This window comes from Thamnophis elegans, chromosome 3 (genome assembly GCF_009769535.1).
Source record: "Thamnophis elegans isolate rThaEle1 chromosome 3, rThaEle1.pri, whole genome shotgun sequence".
Taxonomy (NCBI): Eukaryota; Metazoa; Chordata; class Lepidosauria; order Squamata; family Colubridae; genus Thamnophis; species Thamnophis elegans.
The window spans coordinates 123,307,456-123,328,007 of NC_045543.1; the positions used below are offsets into that span (position 1 = coordinate 123,307,456).

General features: G+C 39.6%; 1 protein-coding gene across 3 annotated transcripts; it reads right to left on the minus strand.

The window, feature by feature from the left end:
• Positions 1-2,170: 2,170 nt before the first annotated feature.
• Positions 2,171-20,199, minus strand: FST (follistatin). Of its 3 annotated transcripts, none has more exons than XM_032213537.1 (6): positions 19,900-20,199; positions 17,628-17,819; positions 15,103-15,321; positions 13,061-13,285; positions 3,750-3,905; positions 2,171-2,892 (listed from the first exon to the last, which is right to left on the minus strand). In XM_032213537.1, the coding sequence occupies exons 1-6, from the start codon at positions 19,979-19,981 to the stop codon at positions 2,810-2,812; spliced, it is 957 nt and encodes a 318-aa protein (XP_032069428.1). In that variant the 5' UTR covers positions 19,982-20,199; the 3' UTR covers positions 2,171-2,809. The 3 variants fall into 3 exon arrangements, with proteins under 3 accessions (XP_032069428.1, XP_032069429.1, XP_032069427.1); XM_032213538.1 differs by having other exon boundaries at positions 2,171-3,196; positions 3,675-3,905; XM_032213536.1 differs by having other exon boundaries at positions 3,675-3,905; positions 19,900-20,197.
• Between the last annotated feature and the right edge of the window lie 353 nt (positions 20,200-20,552).

Here is a 20,552-nt window from a genome sequence, read left to right on the forward strand (position 1 = left end):
TGCAGCTTTGTCTTTTCCTCACATCCTTTCTGGGAAAGGAATCAGTTTTCCCTACTTGATCCTCTCCAGATGTGTTGGATTACAACTCCCCAAATGACCACTCATGGTCATATGTAGTCAAATACATTTGGGATTCGGGGAGTTGTAATTCATCACATTAATGGGCATAAGTTTGGAGAAGCTGCAACAGAGCATCTTTTGGTAAGTGAAAAGTCCCTTCGAGCCAAAGGCTTAATTCTCTTAATAGTTTAAATCCTTGTTCATGTTTTTATTTTTTATTTTTTAATTTCTTTCATCTAAGGAAGTCAGAGCACCATGCAGAATAGATTCTTTTCCTTTTAACCACAACACAATCCAGTGATCTAGGCAAGGCTGAGAGAAAGAGAGAATGACTGATTGAATAAGGGAGATATAATGCTGGACTTCAGGTTACTATGATTTAGCAGGATGTTTCCTATGTTTCTTATTCATGACCACAGTATGTTTTTTTTTAATAGAAATCTATTTAGAATTATTTGTAAAATAATTACTCCACAATAGGATTACACTAGGAAAAAGAAGGTGCAAATTAAATTGATGAATTTATATAGTTAGATGTATCTAATTATTGTAAGATGCACTGACATTAGCAAGTCTTGCCCAATTGGCAAAAGAAAGTTAAGGACTGTATTGGTTGGAAACATGTGGAAGCAGCCTTCATCCTGCAGTGGATAGACAATGGCTAAAATGATGATGATAAAGTTATACTGATGCCTTGTGCATTTGAATGAGCTATCATAGACTAAATAGAAGATATAAAAATTAATACCATCTCAAGGAGATACTTTTTAGTAGTAGTAGATACATTCAGCTGTAGGCCATCAAGAACAATTAAATTATTATTATTAAAGTTATTATTTTAGGTTTTCATAGAATTGCTAGGTGTACAAAATATACAAGAGCAATTGCTCAGTATAAAGGCTTAAATGTATTATTACAATTTCAAGATTACAGTGTCTGTCACAGAGAAACTTAATTATTACCTTGGCAAAATACCTCACTATAGAATCTCATGATTGTATGAAATAGAGATTAGTTCTATGGCTTTGAAGGAGGTTTACAATTGCAGTGAAATTTTAAAGGTATAATGAGACACAAATAAAATTGTTTTATTAGATTTATATACAGCATTTTCTTTCCTCTAAGAAACAAGGAAATACACATAATTCTGTCCTCTTTTGATTGTTATCCTCACAACATTCTTGTGTTTTTTGGATTTTGAACTCTGATTTCTCTAGTCCTAAATGAACATCCAACCAGTATAGTATATTCATTCTTATTAGTCTCAATATGAGATAGTGAAAACATAGTAAATTGGGCTAGAGTCCCCTAGACTGTAAAAAATACCTTTACATTAGAATGAAATATTTACAATGCCATGGGGCAGAATTTTCTTCTCATCAAGATTGAGTAATGAGGATAGATTAAAAATGATTGAACCTACATTTTTATCACATTCCCAGACAACTATTAACTACAAACTCAGTTTTCGGCATACAAAATCTTCATTTCCTTCTTTGTTCTACATAGGTATCTTACAATATTTCTTGTTTAGTCACCATTGGTCACCTGGAATGTGAATATTTTCCAGTGGAATCCAAATTAATGCTGCAGGAACTTATTTAGCATTCACTTTAGATGTTTTACACCCAAGCATTGGTTGACTAATAATTGAATTCAATATACACAGGTTTGGGGGAAAGGATATCCATTTTTTATTTTTTTTCACTCATAATTATTTACAAATACACATTATAACTTTTATATACATTGCACATTTACATGGTAGAAAAGTACAAAACTATATATTTAAATGAATTTATATTTAACTTGTCATGTTTGAAAATATAAAATTGCCTCAGAAAAAGAAAGTATTATGAAAAGCAAGAAACTTGAACTGATAAAGCTTTGATATAATATTCTGTTAACATTTTGAATGTGAAACAAAAAGAATGCTTAAAAAATGGAACGCAGGACCATCTGCGAGGACAGACCTAATAAAACATTGATGTTCATGACAATGTATTTTCATTTTTATTCTTTTTCTTAAAAAAAGAAAATAATGCTTTCTTTACATTTAGCCACATAGCAACTAAAAAACCCTTCATAATCCGATCTTTGGGTTTGAATTATCATAGTACAATAAAAACGTTCAGGATTTTGAGATCCCATTACTACATGATACAATCAGAGAACATAGCCAGGGAAAGAGGTTTTGTTAAAGCTTTCCCTCTTTCCACCTCAAATATATACTTAACTCAGTTTACAGCGCCTTTTGGTCAGTCAAGATTCCTTGTAAACAAATATCCGAGGGATCATGTATTTATATACAGAATTGGCAAGAAGGAAACACAATAAATAGAAAATGTAACTGAAACTGTCATGCAAAGTTTTGTTAAAATGGAAAAGAGTTAACATTGGCAGAAATAAGGAGCTGAAAATTGTAATTGGGGAGGAGGGTTAGGCTCTAAGGAATGGATTTATAGTTTACAAGAAAAAAAGCTTTACTTTACAAGCAAGAGACCTCACAATAAATAACACAGCTCATCCCATAACGATTACATTTCTTCTTCTTCAAAAAAAGGTGTACAGTCAATCAGACTTCTTTAATGTATAAATTATAAAACATGACACAGTATAAATAAATGTCTACAAGATTCAACTATATGTATACTTCTTTCTTCCCCAAATAAATAAGCATACACTTATGTACAGTATGGACATTGTAATTCTTGCCCAATGGCTGTTTCAAAAGTGATGGAGATTTTTTTTACCACTCTAGAATGGAAGATATAGGAAAGCTGTAGTCCTGGTCATCCTCTTCATCCTCTTCCTCAGGCTCTTCATTGATGGCTAGATAGGAGAATACAGGGGAGCTCTTGTTTAAATACGGATGACAAAGCGCAGAAGCTGTCTGTGCATGTTTTCAAAGCCCCCTGCATAGCCAAAATAGGATGTGGCATGTTTTTTAAAGCGTAGATTGCAGTGAGATGCACTTTGGCACCTGTGGTTATACAATAAAGTTGATTGTGGGTTTTGGTTTATTTATTTGTTTGTCTTTTTGCATGTATGTGTAAAGTGTGTGTTACATAATCTATGAAGTCATAACTGCAGCAAGTTCTGGAGACTCAATGGCTCAGGTTTATTTGGCAGATTCCTGAAATTAGATAAAAAGTGCTCTTGTGTTCTAGGTTTTTAAACTGCTGTTGAGTCCTTCATTCAGAGGCCATCGTGAGCAGACAGCAGCCCACATGGTTAGGGGTTAAGCTAGTTTGGGAAGGGTTGAGGTGAGGGAACAATTAGGTTATAGCCAAGTGTTAATAAAGCAGGCAGCAAAGCACACTCAAGCAAACAATATTAACGGAAGGCAAGAAACAGCTAGGAAGATGCATTTAAGGCAACTTTCTGATGTTAGACACTTTCCTAAAAAGAGAAAGGACCCTCAAACATTTGATTTTTCTTCTCATCAAACACAAAGATTTCTGCATAATACATAAATCTTTCTACGTAAGATCTCACTACTGCATATTTTTCTTTCCTGTTTAATAAAGGTTAAATCCTCACCTATTCTAAGGATTTTTGTTTGTTTGCCTTCAGAAGATTAAAGTTCCTGCAAGGTTAAAAATCTCACTTACAGTTGCAAGATCCTGGGTGTTTTACTTCCAATAGCACACCCAGGGAACAGGCTGCTTCCTTCATGGCACACTCACTTGGATAAGTGGTGTTATCACTGGCACAGACAGCTTCGTCTGATTTGCTTTCTGGACATAGCTCATCACAAAGGGCACACCGTCCTCTGCCCACTCTGGAATCCCACAAGCATTTCTTCCCAGTGCTGCACTGGATGTCTTCACAAGATTTGGCTTCTATAAAGGGTTTTTATTAAAGGAAAAATGGGAAGAGATAAGGGTTAAAAGAGCAAAAGAAAAACAATGCTCTCAAAAATTTTGTGTTTGTGTGTGTGTGTTTGTGTGTGTGTGTGTTAGTGAATCCTTCCTCCCCAAATAGAGTGAAAGTAAAGGTGGAGAATTTGAATTATCACCAAGTGTTGGGGTAGAGGATAAGATCAAGGGTGCTACTAGGAAAGGCAGCTTGTGAAGGTGGTTGAATTCTTCAGCTGAAAAGCAAAATCACTGTGATTGCAAGCTCTATGGACAACACCTGAAGTGTTGCAGAAATGATGCTCAGCCTTCAAGAAAAGATGCATAGTACCCAAGACCAGTTCTGAACTCTGTATAGCACAAAATATAACAATTCTTCCTATTTCCTGTTGGTATAAATAGTATTATGTGGATTTAATTCCAGCCAAGCTTGATGTAGAATCAGCAGAATTAATGGGACTTGAGTATGACTAAAACTACTTTCGAACAACACTTGGGCAGGTTACCCCAAAACCATCTAATTCATCATATTTCCCAGACTTACATTGGGGAGAGATGGGAAATAAAATGTTAAGAATCATCTTGTACTGTCCAGTTCTTTTTGACACTAAAAAGTAAAACCTTGAAAATTCCAGCTTTACAGAGGAACAAAAGAAATATTGGCTGGGCTTCTTTTCCAGATAGGATGGAATATTCATTATAGAAAAGTCCTTCTAGCCTAAACCAGAGGTGTCAAATGCACGGCCCATGGCCGGATATGTTGAGTGCTGGCCCCGCCCATGCCTGGTTAGCAAAAGGGGAAAAAAGGTCACAATATGTCACGTGATGATGATGCTGTAACGACACGAGTTTGACACCCCTGGCCTAAACATTTGCTCAAGTAGACATGTAATCTACGTTGGCTTGAAATTAATTTATTATTCTTTTCTCTTAATTTCAATTGGAGGGAATGCTTTTAAAAATGGTTGGAAAGGACAGAGAGAACTTTAAAAATCTGCTTTTTAATTTCTGCCCTAGTGACAGTAATAATGCGATATATAGTTCTCAAGTTCTTAAGGTGGATTGTGGCTGGGGGTGCTTTATTATCTATAATGATAAACCGGTAGCAAACTATTTATCAATTTGATTTGCTGCCCATCTTGTGGTTCAAGGTGATTCTGAGAGTACTGTGTACTGTGTTTTTCTAACGTGTGCAAATAAAAAGCATGCCAGATTTAAATAATCTAATGGCAGGAATGTTGCTAAAAGTTGAAATACCTTGTCTACTGTCTGATTATACTCTCTTTGGTTTTGTTGGCATGTCTGTGTGTGAGAGAGAGAGGGGGTGGGAGGGAGAGAGAGAGAGAATGAAAGAGACAGACAGACAAACAGACAGTCAGATAGACAAAGACGGAGATCAGGCTATAGCAAGCTTGCAACTTGATTATTTAAAACTACTTTATGTGAAGAGCTGACTTTTAGCTGTGATAGGACAGCACTCATACATAGTTATACTTTTAAAAATGGGGTATATATGGCATGATTTCAGTGTAACTATTTGACCTAAGAAAGGGCTTAGGATATCCAGAGCCATTCTGCAGCATTTGTCACCTAAGCTAAATGTGTCCCTAAACACATTAAGAGTTGTGTTTGAATAAACATTTAGAATTTAGCTTACATGATTCCTTATTTAATACTGGTTTCCCAAGCTGCTAGTCAGCAGATCGCCCTGCACTGCACAGGGCTCAGAAACTGCTGAAGCTCATTTGATCTTGGATGTCAGTGCTCACAGTTTAAAAAAAAATCAAAACACACACACACACACATTTTAAGTGAAAGGCAAATGGAGAAGAAATGCTTTGTTTCTTGGGGAAAATGACTTTTTTTCTTATCAAAGATCAGATGTCCTAGCTGACTACACAATCTTGATCTGCTTTTGCAGACTGGTGCCTTTTAGTTGTGTCTAGGCAACAATTTTCCACAACCCTGGAGGTCATTGAGAGTGGGATTTCTCAAAATTGCCTTTCCAAGGCCTTCCAGGGTTGGATCCAAAGAAGTAGGTACAGCATGACATTATTTTAAAAAAGCCATTTATAACATCTGAATAAATTTCTCTAATGTATAATCTGGTGAACAACTACTGGGTTTATCTCCTTGCATTGAAATCTCACAAGCTGAACCTCACCTATCAAGGCTTTCAGTTTATTATTTTCTGTTTCTGAGAATACCATTTGATACAACATACAAACATAAATGCAAGATATACTACAAATGAAATACTCTGTTTGATTTTGAATTCAAAAGAGGATTGAAAAGTTGCATTAAATGGGCAGATTAGCCTTTTGAAAAATCGGTCTATACAATCATCCTATTAAGTTTGGCAGTACTAACCTAGAATCTATGATTTAAGAATAGTAGTTGTAAAAGCACAACTATTTTGGAAAACTAGATATGATTCATCAGTGTGCAGCATCTTAAAAAGTAGGTTATTTAAATGGGGAAGTTAGGCATACATTTAAATCTCTTCCCTTGAAACCAAAGGAACATAGAAGCAAGTTAGAACATAGATAGCAACACTTATAGCCTGTGCTATAGCATTCTTAGGAGTCTTGTTTGCTATATTTGTTTAGTTTCCTCCCAAATCAGGGTTTAACTGCCTTCTTGCTTCTAATTATTTTTGTGAGGAGAACAATGATCTTCACGGGGGCACAGGAAATAGGCTGTGTGTGTATTTTTGTGTTATTGTGCACATGTGCAAATGCTTGCTCACATCACAATTAGATGTTAGACTCAGAAATATTCAATCCGAATCCTCAGGGTTTCACGTGGTCCCTAAAAGCTTTGCGTATAACCTCTAGAACTCTTGCAACAGTTGTTGCTGAACTTTAATATTTAATGTGACAGGTGATTACTCACCTGGGGAATACTTATAATAATGTTATGATATTAAATTACACAGCATTTACTCTTCTGATGGGTACTGCTTATATTGTGGAATGTCTTTCCTGGCTCGGCAGAGCATTCAAAGAATAAGTAAACTATTCCACAGACCTGTTTTAGAGGAATCAAGTCTTAATCCAAATGTAATTGCAATATTTCTCATCTTTGACTGGGAAAATGATTTTATTTATTTATTTTCTACTTTATCAATTTATAAGCCACTTCAAGATGCTGATACAGTTTTGAAGATTATGTTTAATCATGGTTTTAGTACTTGCAGATGTCCCTTATATGCATGACCTGTTATTTATTATTTGTAAGGGAGAAAAGTGGTTTTGTATCAATCCAGTGTGTGTTTCCTAAGCTTCCTTGCCTAGTAAAATGTTTCCATTGGAATCCAGTTGAACTGAATCCTAAACCATGTGGTCAGAAAACGTCTTCAGAGACTTGGTATTCACAAGTATCACACATTCCAGTGGAATCAAGGCGAAAGACTAGTCTTTAATAATTGTTAACTGGATTTGGTGGAAAGTTTTTTGACCAAATTTTATTCTTCTGGATCCGAGGAGTGCATTCCTATGAGTTTTTCAAATATAAATTTGTATACAATAGCATTTTTCCATACCAAGGAAGTAGTTGTGATGTGGCAGATGTGGAGTGGAATGTTGGGCCAGGTTTTTTTTCCTATTTTAATAATTTGAAGTCAGAACTAGCAATTTTTGAAAATACCTACTTTTTCTTATCATGTTTGCCTCCTGCTATTTATTAGGAATGATTTTAACTCATCTACTTTTTTCCTTATTCCTAAATTAGTTAGCCAGTCAGAGATGGTATAATAGTTTTATCTGGCTTGTAGGCTTTGACTGTATAATGCCATCACTGAAGACAAGTTAGATAAATTCAGGATAAATGGCAGCAATAAAATAAATCTCTACACAAAGACCCAAAACTTTACACATTTTAGGTATTTGCAAATATATTATAATAAATTAAAAATGGACATTATTCAATATGGAAGAACATATGCAGATGGCATATGCTTCCAAAGCTGACAGCAGATTTATAAATATGAAATGAATAATCTGATTTAAGTGTAACTGGTTAAAATGGAATATTTCTATCTACCAGTGTCAATATAAATTATGCAAAAAAATCCCTCACCCCTAATTAACTAGCACTGAACTAGGATTATTAAAAAATCAGGATACTTCATTCATTTCCGGAAAATAACTGAAATATTTCTAAACCCAATCCTGATACATTATTGAGATCATGACAGGGAGCGATCCATTTCCAATCTTTTGGGTAAACACCCAGAACGGATTTATTCACCTAATCAACTTCTTCTGAACCATTTGGGCTTATTGCTGCTCCATCAGCAGCCATGAGAGAACAAAAGAAGGGAGAGAGAGCGTTTGTCATTCCTGGCACATTGCTCTGGCTGCATTTTAGTGGACTAGAAGTCAAACAACAGAAATGGAAGAGGTAACGGAAACCAGTGAAGGTGACTGATGAGAGTTGAAGAGTGGCTGAAAATTTGTGGATCAGGATCTATTAAGATATGTAGAGAGTAAAGAAGGGGAAATAAAACATCAGATTTGAAAGGTTTTGCTATTATAGCCCATATTAATCAAATATAGTTCTAGTCTACCTTTGGAGTCAGTTTCCTGGTCTGGGTTATCTAGTGGGGCTGACATCAATCTTGCAAGCCTTATTATATTTTAGCTCTTCTTCTTACACTCCATTGAATTTGAGGGGAATTTCCCTCAGTAGCTACAGAATATTATCTTAATCTCTAGGATTGCAAGAAGAGTTCAGCTCTCTTTGCCTAAGTAACAGTTTTTGTGTATTTCTATCAAAGCCATCCCTCTTGCTTTCTACAGGTCTTTAATATTAGCTTATTATTTTTAATTATTTATTAATATTTATTGGCTGCCGAACTTCAGTGGATTCTGAGAGATGTACAAAATTAGGGGAAACACATTAGAGCAGTGCTTCTCAACCTTAGCCCACCTGAAGATGAGTGGACTTCAACTCCCAGAATTCCCCCAGAGCTGGCTGGGGAATTCTGGGAGTTGAAGTCCACGCATCTTCAGGTGACCAAGGTTGAGAAACACTGCATTAGAGGGAAACATTATGAATTTTCAAATTTCATATTGCTTAAAGTTGGAAGTATGGATTTTGCTATCAATTCAGGACTAGGGATCTTGTGCCCTTCCAAAAATTACTAAACAATGTTTGCCAATAATCCTAGTCAGCATGATTAATGCTAAAGTATTTTGAGAATTGTAGTTAGCTATATTATCCTAAATTAGGTGTCCTTAAACTTTTTAAACTGGGGGCCAATTCATGGTCCCTCAGACTGTTGGGGGGGTCAGACTGGCTGGGTGTGCGTGGCTAGGTGGTCCTGTGACATGGTGGGCATGGCCAATTTAGCAGCCCAAACAATACACAGAAATTAAATTTTAATTTGTTATGCTCCTGGGGGTGGAAAGCAGGTTATTGAAAGAATGTGGCTGCCTTGGGATGTATATGAGAGACGTGTGTGTGTGTGTGTGTGTGTGTGTGTGTGTCTGTGTGTGTGTCACTGCCTCTCCCCTCCTCTCTCTGAAGGCTGGGGAAGCCAAACATGATTCCATTTTTGGCCTCCCGAGGCCTCCACATGCCCCGTTTTTGGTCCCCCCGGCCTCCAGAAGGCAAGTAGGGGCCAGCAGGTAGGCAGGGCGATGTGGGTGGGGCAGCCTTGTAGTCCCACGTGGGCTGTATTAATGGCTTCAGTGGGCCATACCTGGCCCACGGGCCATAATTTGAGGACCCCTGTCCTAAATATTGCTTAAAGCACTACCTGCCATCTTCTTTTTGAGGGGGCTGCATTCTACTTGAGACTGCTAATTAAAGAAACATGCTACTGGATCAATCTACGTTTGATAAATAAACATAATAATGATGTATTTGTAATTTATTGTCTATAATATGAGATAGGGACATAAGGAGATTACAATTTTTGGTAATTTATACAGCCAGGGAGTTCTCTTGGCAACAATATGTAAGTGGTTTTTCCACATATAGAAATGGGTTGAAGTTAGATCTCTGTTAACTTACTGACCAAACTATCCTTCTCTGTTTTGATTTGTCATTTTTAAACCGGAAGTAATATTTCAGAGGAGAACATGTGGGCTAAAACCAAACAAAAGAACCCCTACATAAGCAGTATGATTTTTCCCGCTTCCCTGAGCTGATGCAAATAAGAGATTGAGCTAGAATCAGAAAGTTTCTGATTTCAAACTTGCTTCTCACTTTCACTCACTTTAAGGGATTTTTAGTAAATTACAGCATACTAAAAAGCAGAGAAATCACCTGCCAACAAAAGTGTGTATAGTCAAGGCTATGGTTTTCCCAGTTACAATGTATGGCTGTGAAAGTTGGACCATAAGAAAGGCTAAGTGTCAAAGAATTGAGGCCTTTGAACTATGGTGCTGGAGAAGACTTCTGCGAGTCCCTTGGACTGCAAGGCGATCAAACTGGTTGGTCCTAAAGGAGATCAACCCTGACTGCTCTTTAGAAGGCCAGATCCTGAAGATGAAACTCAAATACTTTGGCCACCTAATGAGAAGGACTCACTGCAGAAGAGCCTAATGCTGGGAAAGATTGAGGGCAAAAGAAGAAGGGGACGACAGAGAATAAGTAGCTGGATGGACTCATCAAAACAGTAGGTGTGAGCTTAAATGGACTCTGGGAGATGGTAGAGGACAGGAAGGCCTGGAGGAACGTTGTCCATGGGGTCGCAATGGGTCGGACACGATCGCAACTAACAAGAAAGTAAATCACCCTCTCCAATTTGGTAAGATAATAACACTAATGGAATTTATGGCAGAGGGTAGACCTTCATATGTGGCTGAATCATCACTTTCAGCAGCCCAAGCCAACAGAGTCAATACTGAGAAAATTGGAAATTGAGCACATCAACATCTGGAGGGGCACCTCATGCCTAGTCCTTATGCATAATTCTTGGATAAACTACCCTTATCACCGCTGCCAAATTTTCAACACCAGGAAGTGATATATAAATATATCATCTTAATCATCTCTTATTTTTTTTAGCAGCATTAATTAATAAGATCACTTTAGGGGAAGGAAATTTCTCTTAAGACTTTTAGTTCTTCTCATTACTAGCACAGAATAGAACTAAAACTGTCACTATCTGGTAACGTCTTCTTCCAGCTTCACTCTCCACTGAGACCTACCTTTATCATTAAGCAAAATAAGTTGGTTACTTTAAGTGGATTTTTTTTAAAAAATTGGGAACAATGACAAAATGTTGAGGGTAAAATGTATAATGCGGTCAACTTTCCCCATTACTTTATAAACTATCCTTAAGCAGTGTGTTAATCAGCTCTAGAAGTTGCAAGAGGAGAAAGCTGTACTCACGGATACCTACACAGGTAGCACAGAGAGCAAACAAGCATTGTAATGCCACAATACGAGATCTGCTTGTTTTGTATATATATTGTGACATCTCATGGATTCATGTAAGAGGTGGATCTTGTGTCACAATACTGCAACTTCACCATTCCGATAAAATTGTCAGATAATGTAGATCATTTGTTTACACTATGGAGTTTCCTCTATAACCTTAAGTTACCTTCTGGTGCAATGGGGAAGCTATCCCATTGCCAGTACTTAGATGCAATTCAAATCCCAGGTTGTTCAGGTTTTGAATAGGTAGTCCTCTCTTAACAGGCATTTATTTATTCAGCCACTGTTTAAAGTTATGAAAGTGCTGAAAAAATGGTAGTTACAACTAATGCTCCAGGTTTGGGCTGTTCAATTACCCTACATTCAGGTGATCAAAATTTGGGCACTTGACAGCCCACCTTCATTAACAATTGCAACTCCCCACATTGGCTTATCTTCTCCCCACCTCTGCCTTTGGCAACCCAAAGGCATTGCTTCGCAAAGCCTCCCCAAAGCCTGGAGAACTCTTGGTGGCATTGCAGAGGTCTTCAAAAGGCCAGCAGCTCTTTGGCTGGATGTGCTTCATCAGAAGAAGATGGTGAAGCTGGGACAGCTGGGAGAAAGCAAGGATAGATGGTGGTGGCAGAGTGCAAAGTGGCCAAAAGGGCAGTGATAGGGACAGAGATAGGCAGATGGGGAGAACTGAAGTGGAATCCAAACATGGCAGAGCATGGGGAATGTGCGGTCCTTGCCTAACAACTGGAACTATTAGAACTATTGTCACTAAGTGGTAGAGTTACGTGATGCTTTGCCTAATGATTGATTTGCTTAGTGATGGAAATTCTGGTCCTGGTTAAGGTCATTAAACAAGGATTGCCTAACGTGTAGTGAAAGGAAGCCCACTTGCCCCTTGGCCATCCCTAGCTTCAACTGCCTCCACGTGACATATACGATCAAGAGCCATTTCTCTCATAACATAACATTCCATCTCTCCTTTCGTAAGACCCTCCAGATGTGGAGCAATCCAAGCAACAATTCTCAGAAGCAAGGTAAGTGCCAGTGGCTTCTGCGGCAAAGAAGTCAGTTATATAAATAACTAATAACAATTCAGCTTCAAGGAAGAAAAGAGGTGGAGTTGAACTGCTAAACTCTACTTTAGCAGTTCAAATCCATGTCTCTTCTTCTTTGAAGCTGATTGCTTCACATCTTGACGAAAAAGGGGCATGCATAGCCTTTAGGAGGTTTATAGAGTGCTCCTGGAGCTGCCCCCCCAAAAATGAGCAAAAAGTGATCCATTTTTCATCAAAAAAGGGCCCATTTTTTGCTCATTTCTGTTCTCCCCAGCTCTCAAGAGCACTCTAGAAGCCTCCTAAAGGCTATGCATGGCCATTTTTGCAAAGGGACAGGGTTTTGGGTGGCCCAAAATGTTGTATTCAAGGTATAAGACACACCCAGATTTTCACCCTCTTTTTTGAGGGAAAAAGGTGCGTCTTATACTCTGAAAAATACGGTATATTTAGCCATGCCACATCGTGTCTGAGAGATTCTAGTGGCTGTTTTAAGTCAAGGATCCTGGAATTTCTGCTGATATTTGCTGGGGGAATCTAAAAACAATGACTATTGAGAACAATAGCCAGGAAAAAAAAAACTGAACTAGGTTTGTGCTACGTAATAAGGATTCCAGTTCAGTTGGAAAAGCTTTCCCCTTCGTGTATTTTCTCTCATTTTAAAAATAAACCTGTAATCTCTTGTTCCATGGTACTTACTGACACATTTTCCTTCATAGGCTAGGCCAATGGATCTTCCAAGCAGGCAAGTAGCTTTTCTTAGATGACAGGCACTTGCGTATGTTATTCCATCATTCCCGCAAAGATACTGTTCAGGTAGAGTTGGTTCAGGGCAAATCCGATTGCATGTCACACAGTTGGCATTATTATTTTGATCAACCACACATGTGGAACTGCCTGGGCATAAAACATCCCTACATGTCTCTGAAATAAACGGTAGGGAAAACATTGTGAATAATGAGAGCATCTGAGCCATCAGAATAGACACAAATAGCAAAAACTGAAAAAGCTTTAATTAAATTAAGGCAGTAAAAGACCAGCAACCTTTTGAATTTTCAGTTAGTTTATACTCTAGCTGTTAAATGGATGACCTAGTAATTGTAAGTCCTAGACTTGGGATCAGTGATTTACAACCTAGTAACTCTAATGATCGTCCTAGAAAAAGCATTAGGACTTGGCATCTATCAAAGTGCATAACCATGAAGAACTAATCCACAATGTCACAATGGCTTTTCCCTTCCTTGTCACCTACTCCCTAGCCAACAAGAATGAGAAGCTGTAGCTTCAGCTGCTCCAAACTGTTCCACAGCATCTGGAAGCAATCGGGAAGATCTCCAAGGAAGGGGTCTCATGCTAATAAGTGGGTATTTCTGCCTCCTCCAAATCTAAAACTGGCATATGAACAAACTTTCAAGGCTGCTAATATATGGGAAGGACACAGTTTGTATCACCGAGTCCACAGTTTAATTTCCAATTTTAATAGGAAGGAAAATAGGTTGTGTACTTTTTGAGAACTGGTATAAAAACTGCTGATTTGTATTCTTGGCATGTTTTTTTTTCTTCTTCTCTCCTGCCAGAAGATGCAGTGCAACTATCAATGTGGATGACTTCAAGGAGATATTAGACACAGGGCAGCCAAGGTTATCAGAAAATACCATCTTAATCACTATGAATTATAGCCAAAATTGTAGGCAATTACTTGGAAATGTGGTCAGGATGCTATTATTGCTTTTGTGTGTTTGCTACTGTGTCCCCATGAGATGTTTATGGAAACTGACTGCTGGCTTAGACAGCCCCGAAGTTTGAAACAATTTACTTGCAAGTGAAAAGGCAGCTAATTCATCAAGGAGCAACTATCTAACCTTTTCCCTCATTTTTTAAAAACACTTGCAGAACTTCATCATCTCAAGATTTTCTATTCTGTTCTGCTGCAGAAATATAAATATGTTCTATAGGAATGGCATTTGGTTACTTAGTAAAGCCTTTTCCAATCTGGGCATTCTCTAGATGTGCAGATTTCAGCTCCCAGAATACCTCAGCTGGTGTGGAATTACTGAGGATGCTAGGAATTGAAAAGCACATTTGGGTGCAACAAGTTTGACAAGACTATGGTAAAATTGCCCATCCCATTGTCTGTGTTTAGAACATTACCTTTGTGTTATTATTTTGTAAATGGGAAGACAATTCACAACCTGTTTTCTCACTGAGTCCAGAGGTAGTTTTCAGCAGGTTCTGACCAGTTCTGGAGAACTGGTAGAGGAAATTTTGAGTAGTTTGCAGAACTGGTAAATACCACCTCTGACTGGCCCCGCCCCCATCTATTCTCTACCTCCCGAGTCCCAGCTGATAGGGAGGAAATGGAGATTTTGCAGTAACCTTCTCCTAGAGTGGGATAGGAATGGAGATTTTACAGTATCCTTCCCCTGCCACGTCCACCAAGCCATGTCACACGCACCAAGCCATGACATGCCCACAGAACATTTAAAAAATTGAATCCTACCACTGACCGGGTCCTAACATCTTTCTGCAGAATAAGTGGTTTACGGGATTTTCTATACATCAGTGTTACCCAACCTTGGCAACTTGAAGATGTCTGGACTTCAACTCCCATAATTCGCTGGCTGGGAATTCTGGGAATTGAAGTCCGGACATCTTCAAGTTACCAAGCTTGGGAAACACTGCTATACATGCTTTCCATCCCTGACTCTAGGACTGAGAAAATAAGGTTACTGTAAACATACTTTTGCATTTGCCCTGATACTGGATTTCAAGATCTGGTTGTTCTTTACATTTGGCTTTCAGGAGGGCACACTCATTTTTGTAGGTTTTCCCATCCAAGCCACACACAGGTCCCTTCCATGTGATATTTGAGCAATCTGGAGCGCAGACACACCGAGGTTTGTTCTTCTTGTTCATTTTACATTTCTTCCCAGGTCCACAGTCCACATTCTCACAGGTTTCTAAAAGAGGAAATGGAAGAGGAATGGAGAGAAAAGAGTTTGACAGGTAATATGAAATCCAAAAACATTGTCTAAGAATATCTAAAACTCCCATCACAATTTCATAGGCTACACATGAGAATATTGTTGAATCACAAAATACTATTTTCCCCAATAAAACTATATTTAAAAAAATCAAACACAGAGGTTTTCCATTTTCTGAGCAGATCACTTGCAAGAGACTATGAAAACTGCACTAATGATGCCTACAATGATGCTAAAGTCACAAAATAATGAGAGTGCCCTCTTTAGAAAATTAGTTTGTTAACTTGCAGTGAAATGATATGCAATTTTACCTACAAAAACAGTAGTAGCAGTTTAAAACCTCTCTAAATACACTTTGGCTCAGCTCCTACTTTGCATTAGCATATGGCTTGTTTGACTTTGATTTAGGGTGTTATATAGATCCAACTGTTACAAAGTGCAAGCTATGGTTTAGAGCAGTGTTTCTTACTCTTGACAACTTTGAGACAGCATGGGGAAATATGGAATTGAACTCCTCAGATCTTAAAGTCAGGGCTAAGAAACATTGGTTTAGAGGTTATCATATTGTGGGAGCTCATCTTTGGTTTCTTCTATGGCTTAGCAGGATGAGTGAGTTCAGACTCTGAACAGATAGAATAGATTAATCTCCCATTGCGCTGATAAGTACTATATATGTCAAGGTGACTAATTTTCATCAAGGAAACACTCTGAATGCCACTTGGGAGACAGGATACCAAAGCTGCCTTATTTTTGTTTCAGCCGCCTCCTCTATCTATCCCATCATTCAGTGCAATAACATCTCTGCTCATATGGTGCCCTTGACATGAACTGAGTTTGTTCTCTAACATCCTTCATGCTGAAGGTTACTGGAGCAGAGATTTCTCAACATTGCAGGGTGAAAAGCTTTGGTTGAAATACACAGTTTTTACTTTTAGCAAAGCATCCTGTTCATGATGCGTGTGCCACACTAAGTTAAGTGACTTCAGAGCTGCATTTCCATTGTAACGTCTCCTAGCTTTCTTTAGTACTATCCTGCTGGCACCAAGAACACATCAAACATAAAATTCTCATATACACACCATTCTTTATTTCATCTAGGTCTGAAATTTGTTTTAAATGCTAGGGCATTTAAACGCAGGTAAAGGGTTCTACTGGAGGGCAGAAACCCTCTCCTTATAACAAGCTTTCTGATGCAGCTGGAAGCCTAGCCTGTTAGAAAGGTTGTTTTACAAAACTTAAAAAACACAGAGACTGTGATTAAGAAAGTCACAAATAAACCTGCTTGAGAAATAAGATGCCTGGAGAATAACTTGAGCAAAGACAAAATACCTTTCTGGGTGAGCATACCAAGGACCAGAATGGGAGAGCAGGTCAAGTCATGTGGCTTTCAATCAGTTGAGTCATGGAGGGAAAATATATACTTTGAAATAGCCTTAGTTATGATAAGGAAAAGAAAACACTCCACTCAAATTACCTTCTAATTTGGGCTCAGTATTTGAATGCATTCTTTGTATGCAGAATTGTGAGCTTAGGTGAGAAGAAGGTCTATTTCCAGTTTGATTCCTGCCATCCATCCAAATGGATGTCAGGTCAGTTGGGCAGGTAGAACACAATCCAAACCTTTTGGGTAGGTTTCTGGACAACAATACATGGTCTCCTTGGATAGGCTCTCCTGTTTTACTTCTCAGTCTTGTCTACAGCTCTGGCATTCTCTGCTAGCCCCTCATCCAAGTAGTAATCTCTTCTGATCCTGTTTCTGATCAGCCTAGGGTTGTTTTTTTTTATATAGATCAACTAGTCAACTAGTGTTACAAGAAAGGCTCTTGGAAATTCTAAAATCCAGTACCATTCATTGTAGAGAGATAAGAATAATTCAGAAGCCTAATAATTAAAATTGATATAACACAGAGTCCTACGTTGTAATAAATGCTTTTATCTGACTACACTTTCGAGTTTTCCAGTGAAGAGAAGAAATGCTCAAGCACAAGTTCCACTGGATTTTGTATGTTCTATGTACAATCCTTGGCACTGAAAATAATCTTGCCTATCCTTTCCTTATGGGAGGAGACAGCAATTCAGCAGTGTAGTTTGACATCTTCAGGGACAGAGACTACATTCCTCATGGTAGAGCTAGGGAACCTCTGTATCTAATGCTACCCATGTAAAGGCCATACTAGGTTGAATGAACCAAGATGTTTCAATCTCTCTTCATCCCCTCTCCTCTCTTCATCTATTAACTTACAAGCCCTTTCAAGAGCCAGACCATTCTTAGCAGCACCCACCTTTGCAGGGGATGCAGTTGGGGGCCCCTCCGCTAAAAATCATCCATTTGAAAAGCACGTGGTCGCTGACATCCTCCTCCGTCCAGGCAGTGGTGAGCCTCCCTGTCTTGCAGCACTCTTCCTTGCTGAGACCGTTTTTGTAGAGGACCTGGCAGCGACCATTCCTGGCTTGCCGGAGCCAGCAATTCCCAGCTAGTGCAGGAAGAGAAAAAGGGAGAGGGAGACGCAGCCAGCTCAGTGTCAGTTACCAGTGACCCAGACATAACACGTGCGGGTTTAATTGACTTTTACTAGACTGTTTACTTTTATTTGTCCCGTTTCATAACCTGAAGCTACTCCTCTGAATCAAACGGAAGCGCAGTTTCAACAACTTGATCAAACCCGTTCGACGCCTTGTTATTCCAGCCGGGGAAGGTAGACAACTGCCAGCAATTTCAGAGGGGGGTGGTGGTTAAGGGGGGGGGGAAGAGGGGTTAATTGCGCACGGCAAGGTCTTGAAATAGACCTGGAGCATCAAAAGTGCGTGTCTCTGGGTGTGCGTGCGCGAGAAAGAGAGTTATTGCGATCGACGAACCTGCCTTTTCTACCCATTAGCTGAACTCATCAACCCAGCTCCTCTGTTTATAAACTACCTAAACCGATAAACAACTTTTTAACACTAAAAACAAGTTTTCACAATAAACCTAACGGGGAAATCTCACTACAACTGCTCCCACCCTCGTCAATCCCGAGGTGTAGGAGCGACAGATCCTAGCAACTATAAGGCGCGGGTCGTTCGAAAGATCTGAATTTCGCCTATTTCAGAAGGAAAAAGAGAAGAGAAGCAGAGGGGGGAATGAGCGTTCAAACTGCACACGCGCTCCAGCAGCGATTTGCAGCTCTACCAATGGGATAACGTAGAAGGACGTGGAATAGACAAGTTGGCATGGACTTTATGGAGAAAACAGCAACGCGCGCGCACTTACACGCACACACTGACACCAGCAACCTTGAGTCTGTCTGTTACTGTGGGAACCGAGCCAAAAACACTGATCTGACCCATCGCCCTATTCCTTGAGATAATCTAGAGAGTTTTGTTGGAACCAGTTCTTCGTGAATCATCAGTCTGACCTCCAAAACAAATGCAGATCAAACCGAATTTGTTTCTTTACACCACAGGGTGCCAGGCAGAACCGACGCTACTCTCACGCCCCAACATCCACCCACTTCAAGGTAGTACTAGCAGCAGCACCACCAAGGGATCTACCAGTTAGGAAGTTCTTTTCATGACTACTTGCTTAAAGTTGCAATGGTGTAACACGGAAGATAAATGTATGGATGGGATATAACCATCAATTATGGACTTAATGTCATTAATCTCCCTCTTTCAGACAACGCAAACCAATTGGGGCGGAGGAGACCATTTTCAGTTTCCAGAAGTTGACTTTCGTTTACTGTGCTTTAAACGAAGCCCAAAGTTGCAAATGCTAATCCGAACCCTTTACTCGCTTACCTGGAATGGAAGCAAGTTCCAATGAACTGAAAGTGATGGTGGGGTGTTATTCTGGAAACGCTCGTCTAGATTGGCGTTGCAAGTCATGCTTGCAGTTGTGAAACCCACCCCTCCGAAGTTCATTCCCAGAGTGGCATGAAACGTGGAGGCACAAAGAAAACCCTTCAAACTTTAAAAAAAAAAAACTTTTTTCTTCTTCTCCCTTTTTCTCTCTCTCCCCCCCCGCCCCCGCCAGGAACCCGCGCCCGGATTTGTGAGAACTAATGCGAATATTATTTTGCACCCGTGGAAGGAAGCGGTCTCGGTGATTTTTTAAAAAAAGAAATGTAAATAAGCGGATAAATCACAGGCAGGATGGAACCTCCGTGTTGGCCAAACTCGGAAAAGTTCTCAGCGGATGCTGGAAGTTTAAGCCAGGCAACAGCGACGCCAGCTTTTTTAGAAAGCCCTTTAGAGCTAATGATGGAGAAGGTGATTAAAATGATAAGGCTGACGGGAAGAGGGATTCTCTGTCCAGCGAATCGTGGGTTTTCCTTTTCCCCAGTCTCCGCATTCCCAGAAAGCCCCCAAAGCAAAGCGAACCTAACTAAGCCAAGTTGGAAACCCCCGGAGACTTCAGTGGGAAGCTCAGTCTGAGTTTAGGACGGGGGCTTTAAACGCGTGGGGTGGGTTGAAGAAGGTAAAGGCGTCGGGTGAGCTAGAAAGGGAGTGCTAGAGGGACCTAAAAGAGATTAGACAGAGGCACACCAGCAAAGGAAAAATGTGTGAATTGTATCTTACCTTGTGCTGTTTGATCTTCTATGAAGTGGCAGAAAAACATCAGGAATAAAACCATGCCCGGAAAGATTCTCTGGTTTAACATCCTTAAATTACTTTTCCCTCCAAGTGAACGAGAAGAACGCAACCTCGAGTGGCAAGAGTCAGGCGAGGGAGAGAAAGAGCGATCACGCCCGTCGCACAGCCTGTGCTTATGATCGCTCTATCTATTGAATGAATGTCAGCCTCTGAATGCTGTCTGGCTTTAAATCGAATGGGGTCTTAGTTCTGCGGTGGGCGGTCTTCTAATGTGTGTGTGTATATATGTCTGTGTGTGTGTGTAGGGGGGCAGTATTAAAGAAAGAGGCAGGGAGGGAGGAGGGAAGGAGGAGGGTGTGTGTATGCGCGCGCGCGTGCTCGGGTGGTGGGGGGAGATTCAAAAAACTTCGGCGTGAATGTGAATCCCTTTCCGATTATTTGTCTCCAAAGGTGCGCGCGCACGCGCGTGGGTCCATCCACTGCTTCCACTCACTCCCCCCCTTCAGCCTTTCCCGCGGCTTTGATTGATCCCATCGACTGGAGCGTCGCTGGGGTTTTGGCACTCAGCGGGATCGGGAAGGCAGAAGTGGGTTTGCGCTCGCTGCCAAGCGGTGGGTTTTTAAGGGGAATTGAGTGTG